General features: G+C 35.0%; 2 protein-coding genes across 3 annotated transcripts in view; both read left to right on the top strand.

The window, feature by feature from the left end:
• The window catches only part of LOC128155681 (sacsin-like), a 90,580-nt gene that overhangs the window by 16,776 nt on the left and 54,548 nt on the right, over positions 1-19,256 (top strand). The window contains exons 5-7 of one of the 2 annotated variants that reach the window (XR_008239633.1): positions 7-1,575; positions 3,105-14,029; positions 14,868-16,722. The exons of the other annotated variant lie outside the window; for it this stretch is intronic. The gene's annotated coding sequence lies outside the window, so the exon portion shown is untranslated. Of the gene's footprint in view, positions 1-6; positions 1,576-3,104; positions 14,030-14,867; positions 16,723-19,256 lie in introns of those variants that run through there. 2 annotated transcript variants of the gene reach the window in all.
• LOC128155682 (uncharacterized) lies at positions 17,354-18,377 on the top strand. The gene has a single exon (XM_052817515.1). The coding sequence runs from the start codon at positions 17,572-17,574 to the stop codon at positions 17,980-17,982; it is 411 nt and encodes a 136-aa protein (XP_052673475.1). The 5' UTR covers positions 17,354-17,571; the 3' UTR covers positions 17,983-18,377.

Genomic DNA, 19,256 nt, shown 5'->3' with positions numbered 1-19,256 from the left:
ACACAGATATCGTTGTGGTGATTAGTGGAACGTCAATATTGTTCATTGATCCATTGTATGAAGAGATTGATCCCAGGAAAGTTTGTTGTCAGGTGTCAATATCAGATTTTGTGCAGCAAGATGTGTGTGGTCCACAAGCATTAGAATCTTTATACAGCTTGTTTGGAATTAATGAAGACACCATCAGGGGAGGGAATTTTGCTGGAACAGTGTTCTGGTTTCCCCTTAGAAATTCACCGTCAAACTTGTCGGAAAATGTTTATACACCCAAAAAAGTTTCAGACCTCCTCGCATCCTTCAAGAAAGAAATTGGCACCGAGATGCTATTTCTGACATCAATTGAAGAAATTGGATTGTTCAATATGGTAAATAGCAGATGGGAAACTGATACTGTAGTTTCACTAGATAATAACTGTGCCAAAGGTATCAGAAAAGAAAGAGAAAGATATAAAACTGAAATAAAGGCTATTGAAGATCATATGGAAGGAGATGAACGATGGATTACGAGTAACCATTGCAATCCAGTTTGGATGAAATGTAGTGTTACATACAATGTTGAGACAGATGGAGAAACTTCAAGACAGGAGTGGCTGGTTATCAATTATTTCCATGCAGGTACCATGAGTGCTGAGATCTCAAACCTTATAAGAAACAGGAGATCTAAATACAGACCATATATTGGTATTGCTGCACGACTTGACCAACCCATTGCATGTGGTCAGTTATTTTGTTTTTTACCACTACCGTTTCAGGATGAAAGTTCAACTGGACTGCCAGTCCATGTGAACGGATTTTTTTCACTTGATAGTAATAGACAACATATAAAGTGGCCTTCCCATGATCAAACAAGTAGCAAATCCCATATAGAAAATGACATGCTGTGGAATGTTTATATGGTACATGAGATTCTACCAATTGTTTATAAAGAACTTTTTGAGTTTTGGCACAACAACCCAAAATTAGGTCAAATGGATTTGAAAATATTTTATCATTGCGTTCCCAGAAAGAAAGACATTAAGCACAATTGGGGTTGTGTTGAAAAAGAAATAAATGAATATATGCTGGAATCAAGAATACCGTGCATTGAGAAAAGAACATGGGTGAATATAAAAGATGCTCATTTTGCCATTTTCAATGAGGACATCAAACAAGATGTTAGGGACTCTGTTATTGATGTTTTCTCGAAATGTGGAAAGAAAGTTGTTATACTTGGAGAACATGAAGATCTTTTCAAACAATGGAATAGCCTTGCAAACTTAAGTTATACTAGTCCTATGGAAACACGAAATCTTCTGAAAATTCGAAATGAATACAAAGAACTTGAAAAAAAATGTAAAGAACATCTTCTTATATATTGCTGCAGTGACGGCAAGCTGTCTCAACTAGGTGGAATAGAGTTGTTACCACTCCAAAACAAGAAGTACCACACTTTTCAGGAAAAACAAAGAGGGAAACAAGAAAATGTTTACTTGTGTGATGAAGAGGAATTGGAAATTTTAATTGGAAAAGAAGGTTCCCTTGTTTTAAAAGATTCAACAGAACTTGGACACTTGTTACATAAACTTGCCACCTCAGGTACGTGTTTTTAAAAAAAACTTTTTTGGTCATTATTGATCAAACATAAATTGTGAAATAAACTCAGAGAGCTCATACTTGTTTAGATCTGGTAAAATGTATTGCAATTACAACTACAGTACATGACAATGAATAGCAAAGACATTTCTTTCAAAATGGGTACATTTATTTCCTCAGAACTAGAGGTTGTGGTGTTAAGGTTATGTGTTAGTGATATTGTAGTAGACATGCATTAACATTCTTTTCATTATTACAAGACCTCAGTCACAAACTGAGTAATTAGTTACATGTAGAAGGAGCAAGAAACAACTACTAATATTGTGTATTTTATGGTCATTCTGGTGTAGGGGGTATGATGGATTTGATATACTATTGATCACAGAGATTAATTCCTTCTTAAAAAATCCAATCAAGAATTTTTTATTAGCTCATCTAGACAAAATTGGGAGTAGGAGGGAGCTTTGGCATTAGCATCCTGTAAAAGTTTTTAGTACAAGTCCTAATCTCTTGGGTAAAACTTCACCAAACTTACTTGGATGATGCACCTGGAAATGATTAGGACTAAACAGACTTGGATGCTGAATCTGCACGAACAGACATTTTAGAGATGCTGGAGAAGGTTAAGATTTTTAAGAAGATGTCTTCTTATGTCCATATCTAAGTTATTAGACAGTTTTCATCAAATGTGATCTTGATTATCCGCATGCGTTAGCATATTGAAATTTTGGACCAACCCAGAGTGAGTCAGAATCTTGGAACTGGTTACATAGTGATTAAATACTGATTATACCAATTCAGACATGCATAATTAAATAAAAGCATACATAAGTAATATTTTGAATGCTTCTGATAAAGAGCTTGATCTTAATCGAGGTACTATAGGGCAGGTTTATGATTTTTTGAGTAGCTCAAAGTGGGTTTAAATGTAGGACGAAAATGCTAACCAATTATGAGTTTCATGGTTCTGCTAAATTGATTCACCAAACGTTTTTCACATGAAATGAAAAAAAGTAACAATGTACAGTATCTGCTCAAATTTACAATAAAAACAACATGTCTATATCTTTAATTATCATACCCAATATCAACCCTCGACCAATATCAGCCCTCTGGTCTTAGTCCATCCGGCTGATGTTTGAGTCTCAGGTTGATATGGGGGCCGGGTGATTAATATTTTGCCATATACTGCAGATTCCTAATTAAACGCAAGGAATTATTATCTGCGTAAAATGTAACAATGTTCTATATCATACATTGTATACATGTATTTTTTTTCTTGTAGTGAACTTTAAATTTTATAAGTGTTCAAACAAGTTTTGAAAAGTATAGCAAATGCCTTTAAAAACAATTTTTTTTGTCTAAAAACTATTAACTGTGTCACTTTTTTGATCTTTAAAATTTAAAAAGAATCTATCACAGTTACAAGTAAATTAATCTGATAGTATCAATTATCAATTTGTCTTTTATTTGTACCTGAAAGTCACTTATGATCTTTGAAGCAAATTGAACTTTGTTTTTTCACGTTGCAGGTTACTATGCCTTCCAAAAGTTGTACTCAAGTAACTGGTTTCAGTTCTTGTGTGAAATTTCGAAAATGTCTGAAATGACTACTGAAAAGCCAAAGCTTCTTAGACAGTCAAATGCCATCTTTGGAGATATCTGGCTTTCAAAAGTATGGCGATACCTTGCAAATATGCACCAACTTTCTATTGACCCTGTGCAAGAGTTGTTCCTTATAAAAACGAAGGAATCAAATGAATTGAAAAGGGTTTCTGACTCGTTTATTTGTGAGACAGACTTAGATGATTGTCACATAAAAACTTTGGCCTATTTTAAAATTTGGGTTCTGGATACGACGTTTTATGACAACCCATTACTAAAACCAGGAAAGGGGATTGTTCAAGAAGTCACTGATGAAGGAAAGAGTAAAGTTTTGGAAAGATGTATTACAAATGGAGTAGATTTATTTAACAATCAGAGCACTGATACAGAAAAGGAATGGTTTAAACAATTCTTACCATATAAAATACAAAAATCATTGATAACATCCTTACGAAGATTGAACATATTCAAGTGTTTTTCCAGTGCTCACACAGGTTGTTTTGATTACACATCCTTGGATCAATGTGACAGAGTGTACATTGGAAACAGAGATTTTCCAATTCAGTTTCCAACGAAAATGATTATGTCCGGAAACCAACTTGAAGAAAGACTTTTAATAGAGTTAAATGCCTCCAATTTTGATTTAAATGACTGTGTGCATAACTGGCTGGGAGAAAATGTTAAGCAACTTCTTAAAGCCTCTGATGAAGACAAACGCAAATTTTGTTTTTATGTGTTAGGGAAAAAATCAGAACTTAAAAATTGGGAGAAAATTCAAACACTCTTGAATAAAGTCAAATTTATAGGAAATGGAACAAAACAGCTTTACAGTGCACAAGATCTATATGATCGAAATGATAGCGTTCTTACGGAATTCTTTCTTGGAGAATCAAAATTTCCCGAAGAGCATGATATAGAAATGGCTCTTCTTTGCAACTTGACGTTCAAGAAATGTCAAAGTCCAGAGTTTATGCTAGATATCGTTCACACATGTCAAAATTTTGAAATGATTTCGATAGACTTGAAAGAAAGAAAATCCGGTGCATTGTTGCAAATCTTAAGACAGAATCCTCAGATCGTTGAATCTCTGTGCAAGAAAATTGAGAGATTCAAATTTGTGCCGTTTCAAGAAGAGAGGAACACAAACTATCCGAAATCAATGGACTGGTATGCAAATCCAGAAAAATTTGTTGCTTTTGAGATGATGTATAGTTCACAGAATATATTTATTATTGGATCAGTCCTCCCAACACCCCAAAAAGAATGGGAGGAGTTTATCGATAAATCAAAACAACCAGCACTGTCTGATGTGATCAAACATTTTCACAAAGTAGTTATGTGTTACAATGAGGAAGAACACACAAGTTATAGTTTTATGATGGAGAAAGTTTATCAGTATTTGGCAGGAAAAAAACTGAGCAATTTTGATAAGCTGCCGACTAGTTGCGTTTTTACTGAAAAAGGATTTTTGCCAGCCAGTAAAATTTACATAGAACACAAAAAATCAGATGTGGATTTGAAACCATATTACATTCCATTGCCAAAAGAATACGTTGCGTTGAGGACTTCGTTTGAAAAGTTTGGTTGCAAAAAGAGTCAATCAAGTGATCTACTTGTACAGTGTCTCATTGAAATAGAAAAATCTCATCAGAAGATAAACACCGAATCGGACAGCATTGAGGATATAATAAAGGTAGAACAAATTCTTAAAAAGTTGTCAGAGTTACCGAAAGAAGAGTTGGCTGGTATACAAAATAGAATCAAAGTGCCAATTCAAACGATGGATTCCGATAAATTGGAGTTCAGACTTGCTCAAGAATGTGCATATTCAGATTCTGGTTGGTTCAGTAGAACATTTACAGAGGAAGACAATGTATGCCTGATTCATTCGAAAATTGACAAAGGAATTGCTAAAAAAATTGGTGTAAAGTCATTGAAAAAGTTCACTTTATCTGACGCTGAAGAAATTTGTTCTGAATTTGGACAATCGGAGCCTCTTACACAGCGGTTGAATCGTCTTTTAGAAGAAGGATACACTGATGGTCTTTCTGTTCCAAAAGAACTCATTCAAAATGCAGATGATGCTGGTGCGTCCGAAGTATATTTTCTCTACGATGAGAGAGAAAACGAAGATGCTAAAAGTTGTCTTTTGGACTCTGGAATGGAAGAATGTCAAGGACCAGCCTTATGGGCATTCAACAATGCAGTTTTCACGTCAAGTGATTTTGAAAACATCCAGAAACTAAGTGGTGCAACAAAAAAGCAAGACACAACAAAAATAGGAAAATTTGGTTTAGGATTCAATGCAGTGTATAATTTGACAGATGTTCCCAGTTTTGTAAGTGGAACACACTTAGTGTATTTAGATCCGCACGGAAAATATTTAGGAGAAGCAATTGTAAATGAAAGAAGTCCAGGAATTAAGCTCAATCTGAAAAATCGTGTAATGCTTCACAAATTGGCAAATCAGTTTAAGCCTTATCAGAATGTGTTTGGATTTAGATCATCAATTTTCGCAGAAAACGAGATTTATGAAGGAACGTTGTTTAGATTTCCTCTACGAACAAAATCTCAATCAAGGACAAGCGAAATCAGTAGCAAAGAATACTCCCCGAAAGAAATGGAAAAACTAATGAAACAGTTCTGCAAAACTAGTGGAAATATGATCCTTTTCACACAACACGTAAAACGGATCAAAATATTTCATATCGGTAGAGACTGCATAAATCCCGACGAAGAAATGAAGTTGGTACTTACAATCAAGAAGGAAGAAAACTGTGGACAAACATCAAAAACGCGGGAACACAATATATTAAGGGTAGCTTCCAATCATTGCTCAGAAATGCATGCATCAAAATTTCTTGAAATATTCCGTACAAAGATAATTCTATCTAGTGAAGGCCACTCTTGGATCGATCAAACCTCACGATATCATGAGGAAACTAATTGGGTTATATCATGGGCACTTGGACGAAACAAATCCATGAAACTCTTCAAAGATAAAGAAAGTGACGGAGCGCTCCCTCTGTCAAGTGTAGGGATTCCAGTGGATGTAACTAACGGATTTCTCTCTCCTGTATTTCTTGGCATAAGGAAACCAGTTTTAGACAAGTTTGGATTCTATGATACAGGTCACTTATTTTGCTTTTTGCCACTACCAATAAAGAGCCCGTTTGCTTTCCATGTAAACGGAACTTTTGCTGTTTCCTCAGATCGCCAGCGACTTTTGACTAGGACTGAAGACGATAAAGAAAACACAAAGCAGTCTGTTTGGAATGATTCTCTGTTATCTGATGCAACACTAGAGGCCATTTTAGAGCTTATAATTGAAATGAACAATTCCACAGCAGATAACTATTTGGGGTATGAGTTGTGGCCAACAATGGGCGAAGATAAAATATGGAGATCATTACAGGCCGAGTTTTACAAAGCTGTGATACAGCGTGCGTTGCCCATATTCAAAACATATCATGGATACAAAAATTTTCAAGATTGCATCTTCCTTCATATGGAGATTAAGTCAGACAAGCATTTAAACAGAATTGCATTTAACATATTACAAGACTGTCCACTGGATGGAAAAACCATTACGGATATACCAGACGATATATACAAACATTTAGAGTCTTGTCATGAAGTATCTTTTCTTGAACACGTTGTTTCTTATGAGAAATTTATCACTAAATCTTTTTTGCCAAACATTTCAAAATATTCCGGAGATGACTACGACAAAATTGTTCTAAAAGCACTTCGTTCAAATAACAAGAACATTCTTTTGGCATTGGAAAAAAGCAATTGCATAACGACTAAACCAGGAAGTCGTCGTAAGTCTCCCAATGAATTAGTTCACCCGAGCTCTGCAATTTCGGGAATATTTTTAGCAGAAGATGAAAGATTTCCCTCAGATTTGTTTTGCAAAGACAAAGATTTAGATGTTCTTGTAAATCTTGGAATGATGAAAAATAAAATACCTTTTGACCTCTTGAAATCACAAACTATGCACGTAAGGAATTTGTCAACAGAATGCAACGAATGTGCTTTCCTTCGTTCGAAAAATATTGTACGTTATGCAAGATTTAACGTTCCAGAGGATTTGAAAAAGCAACTGTCCGAGATACCTTTTCTGCCCGTTAAGAAAAAGCCAGATAATTGGCCACCTATTCAGTGGGCAAATGATAACTTAACCCAGAAGAATATGAAATGCCCTGACCACAAAGATTCTGCAAGCAATGTTGAACTATTTGAAAAACCATGTGACTTATATTTCCCAGACCTTCTTAACTTAGTAGGCTGCTCTAAACCTCTGCTTGGGAGATATGACGAATTTGCATTCTATAGAGATGAGTTACAGATGCTTGGTTTAAAAAAAGAAAAAGATATTAAAGTGGATACCCTTATGTTTCAAATCAAAGAGCTGACAAAACCGCCAGAAAATGCTCAAATTAAAGAAGTTGAAGAAATGTGCAAAGAGTTTTATAATACAGTTTCCAAAAGACTGACAGATCCAGATATCGAAGACTTTGTAAATAATCAGCTATCGAACATGCCATGTATTTTGACGGAAACAACTTTTGTTTATCCAAAGCAAGTTATTTTTTCATTAATGCATGACTGTAGTCCGTTTTTGTATGGACTAAGACCCTGGTGTGTTAAACGCTTTGCTCTGTTAATGGAAAAATGTGGAGTAAGAAAGTCGTTTGAATCTTGTGACATCATTGAAGCCTTATTAAGCCTCAAACATCAGCACGACGGAGAACAGCTGTCTGAAGATACACTAAATTTGGTTTCTCGAATAACCAAACTTTTAGAAGACTGTGAGTCTATTCCGGTTGAAAATCTTTATCTTCCAGATACAAATGGGTTTTTTTGCCAAGTGAATGATTTGTGCATTGACGATTTTGATTGGATATTTACAACGGAATCAATGAAGTTCCTTAACACAACAATATCTCTGAAAGTAGCAAAATTGGTAGGTATCAAATCGAAAAGAGACCAAAGCATACTAAATGAATCTGAAGGTTTTGGTGATGAATTTGGTCAACACGAGGAATTGACAAATCGAATCAAACGCATTTTAGATGGGTATCCAGAAGCAAGCATACTGAAAGAACTTCTACAAAATGCGGATGACGCAGGAGCGACAGAGTTGCACTTTATTAAAGATTTCAGATCTCATGGAACTGAGCACATATTTAGTGATAATTGGAAAGAGTTGCAAGGCCCAGCCCTCTGTGTATATAATGATAGTGTATTTACTGAAAAGGACTTGATAGGTATTCAGAATTTAGGAATTGGCAGCAAGGGAGATGATCCCACATCTACAGGACAATATGGAGTTGGCTTCAATGTTGTTTATCATCTCACAGACGTACCATCATTTTTGACAAGAGATATTGAAAACAATTTGGATACGTTGTGTGTACTAGATCCGCATAGAAAGTACATTCCGTATGCCTCTTCTAAAAAACCAGGCAGAAAATTCCGCAATGCATCAGAAATGGTAGGGGGGAAATTTAAAGACATAATGCCTTGCTATTTATCAAAAAGCGACATTTGGAAGTCTTCACGTGGAACTCGTGGAACTCTTTTCAGATTTCCACTTCGTTGCAAAGCTGTTTCATTATTGTCAAATAGAATCACAAGTTGTGATGAAATGAATGATCTTTTAAATGTGATGAAAAATGAAATTGCTGAATGTCTTGTATTTCTGCACAATGTTAGAAAAGTATCCATTTCTACAGTAAAGGAGGATGGATCACTGGAAAGAGAATTCATCGTTACATCCGAAATTTCAAAAAGATCACGTGAGGAAAATCTACATACTTTCATCTGCAATGTTCGCGAAATCATGAAGAATGATCCTAGGTATGCATGCAGAGTGGACAGAAAAGAAATGAAATATTCTTTGAATCTTCATATAAATAACGAGTTTACGCAGGAATGGCTGGTTGTCACTGGGTTTGGCTTTGTGGATAAGACTTTAGTTCCCCCCCGAATTCAAAAGGCTTATGCTGAAAAACAGCTGGCGTTGTTACCTACGTCTGGTGTTGCGTTCAATTTAAAAAATAAAAGGATTATAAAGACTCCCAATGGCCAAAAATATGCTAGTGAGAAGTATGGGAACTTTCGAGCTTATTGCTTTTTGCCACTTCCTTTGCATACTGGCTTGCCAGTTCATGTAAACGGCCATTTTGCCCTAGATCATGAAGCACGCCGAAATGTTTGGTGGCCTGACGAAGACAACCAAGACTTAAAAGTGTGTTGGAACAGATGCTTAATTGAAAATGTAATTGTGCCAACTTACGTTTCAGTTCTTCAACACTTAAAAACGATTCTTTTTCCTAACAGTATATCAGGAAAGCCGTGGACATTGTTGGATAAATTTCACAGAGCATTTCCTTGCCTGAAGAATATAGAAGACAAAGTTTGGCAACATACAGCTAAAGCTTTATACATTCATATTTTTGAAAGCAGTTGTTTTGTTTTTCCTATAGTAAGGAGAGAATACGAAAAGTTGGAAATGACATCTGACGAACCGCAAGAAAAAGAAAAACAAACGATCCAACAACCTGAGTCGAAGAAAACAGAAATACAGAATCCCATTTTGAAAGAAGAACATTTGGAAATAAAATGGGTTTGTTTACAGTCTGGTGGTTTTCCAGCTTATTTTGACGAAATTAAGTACCAGTTAAAAAAAGACGAATTAAAACAGCAAAGTTACTATGGAATGTATGGACAAAGCTATCGTGAAATTATGAACTGGGCGTCAAGACATTCAGAATTTTTATCAGGTACCCTCAAAGACCTTGGAATGAAAATCATAGAATCACCGATGTGGATATTTGACAGCATGAAAGATTCAGGAACTAATGTACAGACTGTTTCTCCTAAAGAAGTTTTGCAATTTTTGAAATCGTACAGCTCAAACGAATTAGACAAATGTAACATTAAGAAAGTAAAAGTGCATGTAAGTGAGACAAGATTTGAAAGTATCGACGGAGTTTACTACATATTAGAATACTGTCTACTGGATAAGAAATTAACTTCTTTAGACTTTCAAAATGTTCCCCTTTTACTTTCAGAAGCCACACAAATTCATGAATTTGAAGAAAGAAAACAGGTTTTTCTTACATCAGTATCTGGTCTGTTACCCGTTTCTGCAAACAGTATCGCACATTCTTCACAATATAACATACTGCGAAGAGTTAAGCTGTTTCATCCATATGTGAAAAATCTACAAATTGCGGACTTTTCGGAACTCGTTATAGATAGTATTCCAAATGAGTTTTGCAAGGGGACAATTGAAAAGTGGGATAAAGAGTCATCAAGTTTACCCAATCAAATATGGATTAAACGTTTTTGGCTTTTTCTTGCAGAAAATCTTGCGGGCTTTGAAAGAGAGAGTCAAAATAGACAGACGGATCAAATTGATAACCCTCCCGTTGAACGACTTTGTAGCTATTTAAAAATGAATTTAGGAGCTTGCAGCTTTTTACCTGTTTCGCTAAATGGATCCTACAGACTTTTTCCTTTAAGTCAAGGGAAACATGTACTTAAAATGTTGCCAAAATCTGACTGCCATGAACAGTCAGCATTGACCAAGTTGAATGTACCTCTGTTGGATTGCGAATCTATGCTCTACTTCAAAGAAGAAAACTCTTATTCTGACTACCGCATTTCAAAAATAACAAACTCGTTGGTAGCTACTGTTGATAATGTTTTAGATATATTGGATTGTGTACATTTTAACAGAATGAGTCTTAACCTTGACGAGAGTGCTTGTGCAGTGATGGTTGACTTTTTTATAAGACATATTGAAAAAATCAAGAACAACGCGGTCTCCATAATGAAACTAAGATGTTTGCCTTTTTATTATGGTTTAGTTGACAGATTTACAACATTGTCAGAGAGAGAAATTTATGTGTTGCCAGATGAAATGCCCGATGAGGGTCTTAATGAATTTGCACAAAAAAGTGGAATCGTATTCAGAAGACAAAAAAGTCTACCAATGTACTTTTTCGAATACTTAGGCGTGATTACAAGGACAGCTACAGAATTATATGTCTATAACATTCTTCCAAATTTTAATCACATGCCAACTGAAGCAATTTCGAATCACTTGAAATATATCAAGGACATAATTATACCTCACTTAAAGCACTTTTCAAATAAGAAAAGTAAAAAGCATCTACCGGTTTTGGAAGAGTTATTGCGCAGTATTGCTTTCGTACCTGTAGAGCGTTACAGATAAGCATGTGCAAGTGAATTCTTTAATCCACACAAGGAAATGTTCAAAATAGAAAACCGACTTTGTCGTCCGTCTGAACTCCCTCCACCTCCATATGATGAACATGAATGGGAAGAGTTCTTGGTACATTGTGGAATGAAGAATGACGTGACCCTTGATATCTTTTTGGACTTCGCAAATCGTTTGGAAAGATTGGCAGACCTAGATGGAATAACTACAGTAGTAATTGAAAATTCAAAACGAATGGTTACAACACTCTTTTCTGATCCAAACTTGTCTGAAAGCTATTCCTTGCAGAGAATTCAAACTGCAAGATTTCTTACACCCCATAACATTCAACAAGTATTGCTTACTTTGGCTCCAAAACTTGAAAGACTAAAACAGCTTCTATGTTTCCGCGACGCCACATTGCCCTCAAATGAACTTTTAGTGTGGACAGTGATGGGAATGATTTCAGAAGACGTTTCAAATGTGATGAAGAAAGCTGATGTATGTGTTGCAGTTAAGAAATTTGGCCTGTTGGATGATCCACCTTTAAGATGTGTATTAGACCACACAGTGATTGTATGTAATGCTCTTAAAGGGCATTTTAAACGACTTTGCACAAAAAATCCTGAAATTGAATGGCTGGTTATAAGAATGATGAGTCAAATTTACATATTTTTGCAGAAAAGTCAAAATAACGGATTTGAACTTAATTTGGAAAACATACCATTTGTGTTAATCAAAGAGCAAAAACTTTTTGTTACACCAGAACATGTTGTTTTAGATATTAATTTGCATGAAGAAATACCTCCCTACTTGTGCAAGGCTTCTTTATATTTTGGACAGTTCCATTCCTTATTTGAAAAGAGTGGCGCAGGAAAATCCTTAAAATGTAGTCATTTAGCGAATGTGCTGTTTGAGATATGGACAAAGTCAAAGGGAGCAGTTTTGGAACCAAATGAAATGCATTCTTCGAGAAAAGCTGTTCAAATTTTGTTTTCCAAATTAAAAACAGAAAACGTTGTCGAATTAAATGTGTCAGTTCTCTACCTACCCAGCAAGAAAAACACTTTGATTCAAAGCAGTGAATTAGTTTTCATTGATGACAGACTGTTAGAGAGAAGAATTGGACATAACATGCCCGAAATGAATTTCTTCGTTGGCTTTAAAGAGTTGTGCATGGACTGTTATGATCCTGTATCTGAAATAAGTAGACTTCCACAGAAACATAGGCCTCATTTACTGTCAAAGGTTGTGATAGAACAGTTAGACTCAGAATGTAAAAAATGTACTGTTCCATCACCCTATGCAAAGAAATTACAAACATTTTTACATTGTCGGGAATTTCTTGCTGGTGTATGCAGACTTGTCCGGGATGAACAATACAAGAATGACAGAGTTTGTGGAGAAGAAGTAGAGTTAGAAATACAGAAGAAACTTCAATCTGTTGAAGTAAGATGTGTTGAACAACTAACGACTGTGATGACGTATAAGAGCAAAGTATTGCAAAATACTAGTAAGCAAAAGTCGATATTTTCAGAGACAGATACTGATGATATTGGAGAGTCGAAGTTAATCATTTACTTTGTAGAAACTGGAAATCCAAATGATAATTCATGGATAAAATTACAGGTTTCGATTGACTTAAATGATTATCTTGGAAAACCACTCAAAGAAAACCACATTCATCTTCCAGATATATTGAAATGTATAAATGAACCAAGTGCAATAGAAAGAGAATTGGATAATCATGGTATCTGTAGCATAGAAACAGAAAACCTGTCAAAACTTTTACCATTTATGCCTGAGCTTGGATCTGAAATTCCTATAGTTTTGCATCATCTTTTGGACAACTCCTGTACGTATATAGATCCAGGAGAGTATGTGGCTTATGAACTATTCGATCCTATCATTGACGAAGACGATGCTTGTGAGACTGAACCTGTATACATTTTAGCGAAAGTCCTTGAAACAAATGCCAGCAGAAATGAGAATCCAAATGCAGATGAATGGACTATAAGCTATCTATTGGACATTGGAAGCGATCAGCCAATCGAGGTTGTAGCATCAAAAGTGTATAAGTTCATTCGAAGCAACACTGATGATACTAATATGGATGTTGTAGATTGCGCAGTAGTGTTTAGTTGGAATTTTGATCGAGTTAAATGTTACATCAGAGATGTGTTGAAAAACGCATTTGCAAGAGGTGATCAGGAGTTTAGAAGAACTTTAAAACGTCTTCTGCTTCAGTATCATCCTGACAAACACTTGGATAACAAGGACTACTTTAATGAATTGACTTTATTTATTTACTTTGTGAAAAAAAGGTTGGAAAATGGTGAATCCGTTGATGATGCAGCAATATTTAACTTCAATAAAAGGGAAGAATTCCCACGATCACATTTTACAGAAAATGTTTATCAACGCGGAACAAGGCAAGGAAGACATCAGAGAAGTTATAGACAAAGTGATGATTATTTTAGCCAATTTTTTTCGAGAGGTTCTCAACCTGGACAAGCAAGAAGGTGGTATTGGCAAGCAGAAAATGACTTACAGGCCTCCACATCGGATAAAGACCAGCCTGGTGCATACAACTGGGCATGTTACAAAAGCCATCAGGTAAAACATATTTTTCGTTTTGTGCATTAAAGTGACATTGAATTTTTTTTTATTCACGAGCAATTTCGGGGGTTGTATTTATTGACATTTTAATATTGATTACGATATATATTTGTGTAATTATGATTGATATTTGTAAATTGAAAATATTTTAGGCTACTTTTATATCAATCATAGGCATAATGTATATTGTAAGCTTCTTTAATGGTATAAATATGATGATTTTAGATTTTCAACTTTTGATTTGTTATGTTTTTACGTAACTTTAGAGCATAGTGCTTTTAATTAAACTGTATTGTAATTAGGGTAACAATTTTTTGGGCGAGTGTTTAGTAAATTTCTTATCATGCATTTACTAGTCCAGTTACTCTCTGAAAGCATTTTATATTTCATTAATCTTAATTGTACAGCACCAAGTTTCTTTCCTATAAGAAAAAATAAAACCGTGGGGTTGTTGTGTTCTTAAAGTAAGAGTAAAGAAAGTCCGAAAGCCTGTTAGATGAATATATTTTTTTCTTTCTGCATAAGGAACAATTTCCTTTAATTGAGCTTTTTAATCATTCATATCAGTCTTGATATATATATATATATATATATATATATATATATATATATATATATATATGCCTGTTTACATGCTGAGACAATAAACTATATGTACATGTATCATCAAAGATAATAACATTTAATGATTAATATATATATATATATAACAGACTAAACAGATAAAATAAAAGATGTTTTGATAAAAATGATCTACTATGTTTTTGCTCTTACTACAATCGCGGTATTTTTTATGTTATCTGTAAAGTACATTTCTTAACTTGATTTTTTATAGTCTGCAGAAAAGGCATTGAAGGCGTTGCAGTATCAACTCGACGCAGACCAGGTTATCCAAACACACAGACTTCCGGCTCTAACGAGTTGTTTAAATGACTCTGAGTTGTCAATGCTTGCCATACGTTTGGAGGGAATAACGGGGAACTATTTCCAAATGCGGTACCCTGATGCCGTTCCTAGTGGAGATGGGATGAGAATACCTTCGGATTTGTACAATGCTGCCAAGGCTAAAGACGCCATTGAATTAGCGGGGGAAATTCTTCAACGTGTCAGATCTAAAATCCCGAACCTTTGAAAACAATCTGATTGTGACGGAACTGGTTAGAGTGGATGTTGAGTGATTTATGCGATGTATATAATAGATTTGTCTTTAATTTTTTCTTTGAAGTTTTATGTTTCGTAAAAAAAATCTATATTTTATGAGTGTGTGTGTGTATAATTTTGCAGAATTCATACGAAGAGAACCAGTACAACTTAGTTTTTCAATGTTGTATCAGTATATTTTATATAGTATCACTATGTTTAAATTCTTTTCATATATTGCAAATAATGTTGACTATACTGAAGGAGAAAAATACTTGTTATTTTATTTCTTTTTGTTAGTATAGCCCAAACCTTTTGATTTATTTATGTGTTTATTTGTTGTTTGTTTTCATTATTGCGCGCGAAGTCAAAAGGAAGGCGCATTTCGACATGTATATGTATATATTGGCTATATGTAAGAAAGCTGTTTTGTGTATTTTCATTTTCACTCCTATTGTATAAAGGATAGAACATTACCTAATTACTTACCTGTATATATTTATATTTTTGTACAATATTTTATTATGAAAGAAATAATTGCAGTATCGTTCGTTTTTTTCTGAAGTAAAAGTTATTAAGAAATTTAAACTTTAGGAATATACTGAAAAGTAGTTAAAACCTTTTAGAGAGTTATAAGAAGAGTACCTTTATTGACAACATCAATGAGTCATGGCGTCATTAAAATTATTTTATTTCACAAACATGGAAATGAATATACCATTTGTTTGTTTGACTTGAAAACACTAAACACATGTTTGCTCTTGTGCCATTTGGTATGTTTAAGATTTTATGAACACCAATGGTTATTTAATTGGACTTCGATCCTTACAATGGCCGAATGTGAAAAAATGTATGTTTTTGCATGTGTTAATTTTAAGAAGTGTGTGATATTTTTCCTTTTAATGGTGTCAAAAAAGGACAAGTATTGCATAATAATCAATATTACATGTATCTAGAATATGGGATAGCGAATATAAATAAAACCAATATAGTTACATGTACATGACATAATACTACTTAAACATTTAAGGGCTGATATGGACCCTATCAAATATAGGCCCTAGTACTAATTAAAATGCAAGTATTACGTTATTGTAGATGATATATGATTTACTGGTGGTTTAATGACAGGATTATAATTTATTTTGTTGTATTTTAGTAATTACATGCATTACTTATGTACTTTTGAGAATTGTAGTCTATGTTGCTAGATTTAAACTTAAACTTCGTTAACTTTTTTATTTTAGACATTGTTTTAGACGATCATGAATTTTACTTTATGTAAAAATTCTTGCGAAATATTGACTTGCAAAAAGTAATCAACAGAACTGTTATTCATTTAATCTAGATAAATTTTATTTTATTCTTTTCTGCTTTTAATAAACTGATTAAAGAATATATAATTTCTCTTACGTACGAAAACATAGCAAAACTGAATAATAATGATATTTTCCAAGGAGTCATAACAAATTACCGAATGCAATTCTGATGGACGATCAATATAAGGTGCTCACTGGCATATCGTAATTAAATAAAAGGTCAGAAACTTGGGTGGATTATGTTATCTTCTTACATTATGTTATTCTATTCTCTTACGCTGCGTAAGTTAAATGTGACTCGCTTCACCTTCATATTGTTTCTCAAATCAGCCGAACACTACTTGTTTATGAAAAATAGCATGAAATAAGATGTCAAGTAGGCAACAAAGTAAGTTTACATAATTATGCTTTTCAGAACTTTAAACTGGTAAATATTAACAAAAGCGTAAAGTGGCTTTGAACTCGTGATCTGCGTCTAAAAAGTCCAATACTTTAGCCACTGAGCTGTGACGATACTCAACAAAATCGATTAATACAAAAAAATTAACAGAATCTTCTGACGCAGTATCTTAGAAATTATTAGACTTGTTGTAGTGTGCTAACTTAAACCATTATTCGTATCATGTAGAAATGCAGGTTGGTCAAATTCTCTTAGGAAACAATTTCATTTACGTGCAGGATTATGTCGACACATCGTTATCAAAAACCCTGTCGCTCTCAAAATGATGCTGAAATTCTTATTTTTCATCGTCCGATTTATATTCAACACCGGTAAATTTAAGATTATATTAAGATTCTTTAATATAGAAAAAAAATTAGATTTACACATCTTAAACAATAATCAGGATTATTTGTTTTTATATCAAATAGTCTGTATCAATTTTGAGACACACTGTATATTCGGAAAAAACTCGGTACGAGCTAACCATTGGCTTATCCGGAAGCCCCTGCAAAAACCCCATAGTTTTCTTCAAATTTTGGCAAGGAGCACGTGTTGCCTTTTTAAAGCAGTTTTACACATTTTTATACATATTTGCCTTGCAACTCCCAGCAAGTGTTGGAAAGAATCCACCGTTCGCGATGCCGCCAAAACGCAAAGCAGTGCCAGCAAAGCGTAAAGCACCCACAGGGACTCCAGCCCGAGCACCAGGGAGAAAAGTTCCCCGCCATTGCAGAACAGGCACAGGCCCCGCTGCGGACCCGCCACAGGCCCCAGTGGAGGTTTTACCACCACCCCAGGCTCGGGCTCAAGACCAGTTCCCCCCAGTGGTTCACCCCGAAGTCAACAACAACTCGAGTGAGTGCGAATTTGTACAACATTTAGTAGGCTTGCCATATCAACAGACATCTGCCTCAGACGGCATTGCCTCTCACGTACCATTAAAGTTAAAATTAAAAATCTGGGAGGGGGAATTTCTTGATATGTCTCTGTTGCTAAAGTCGGCCACCGAATTGGAAGATTTTGATTCTCAAGGCGAAGTACAGTTTTAAAATGGCCGCCTCTGTGTAGTTAAACGTAAACAAAACTCACAGTTAAGTATTGAAAAGTGGACATCCGCTTTCATGATATATATAAGCATTATGTTTGAACACAACCCTGCTTTAGCACAACAAATGCTTAAATATCTGCGCGATATCAGAATAGCTGCTAGTCGTTCACATTACTGGTACAAATACGACGAACAATTCCGTCTGCGCAAGGTGTCCAACCCAGCTATGTCTTAGGGTGATATACATAATGAATTCTGGCTTCTTTATGTCACAAATCAATCAACCAATTTCATGTCACAGCAAGGTTCTGATTCTCATTTTCAACAACACAACAAACCTATAACACATGGGTCTTCTCCAATCCCAACACAAGCTGATGTTAAACAAACCTGCAATACTTAAAATAGATGCCGCTTCCCTAGATGCCGCTTCAACCATGCTTGCAGCCATTGCGGAGGAAAACACCCCAGAGTTACTTGTGCACGAAAATAAACATTTGTATATATTAGGACACACTCCCATAAAAATTCAGGCACTACAAAAACACTCACAGGGTTATGAACATTCAAAATTCTTGCTCAATGGTTTCAATTTTGGTTTCAGGCTTCAATATCTGGGTCGTAGGAAAGCTCGAATAAGTAAAAATTTACCAAGTTTGTATAAACATTTGCCCATAGCATTTGAAAAAATCAACAAAGAGTTACAACTCAACAGAGTAGCTGGTCCCTTTCCACAACCCCCTTTTGTAAATCTTCAAGTTTCCCCCCTTGGGCTTGTACCAAAGAAGGATGGGGATATGCGCCTCATACATCATTTATCATATCCTAACGAGGATTCCATAAATTGTTTCATTGATCCCACTGCATGCTCTGTCAAATATTCCAGTATCGACGAAGCAGCAGACATGATTTCAAAGTTAGGGGAGGGCTCTCTTATGGCCAAGTCAGATATAAAGTCCGCATTTAAACTCTTACCTATCGCTCCAGGTGATTTCGACTTGTTGGGTTTCCAGTTAGAAGGTTACTTTTATTTTGACAAAATGGTCCCATTTGGTTCGTCGATAAGTTGTGCACTGTGGGAAAAATTTGCTCTTTTTCTTGCATTGGCTCACTCAACAACACACAGGCAACATCCATATTTTACACTACCTGGATGATTTTCTCTTCTGCGGACCTAGACAGGATGTGGTCTGTCAAAATACACTTGACAAGTTCAAGTCACTCTGCCAAGAACTGGGGGTTCCTATTGCTTTAGAAAAAACTGTAGAACCAACT

Source organism: Crassostrea angulata, chromosome 7 (genome assembly GCF_025612915.1).
Source record: "Crassostrea angulata isolate pt1a10 chromosome 7, ASM2561291v2, whole genome shotgun sequence".
Lineage (NCBI taxonomy): Eukaryota > Metazoa > Mollusca > Bivalvia > Ostreida > Ostreidae > Magallana > Magallana angulata.
Note: the sequence above shows the minus strand (reverse complement) of the source record. Positions and strands in the feature narration are given on the sequence as shown.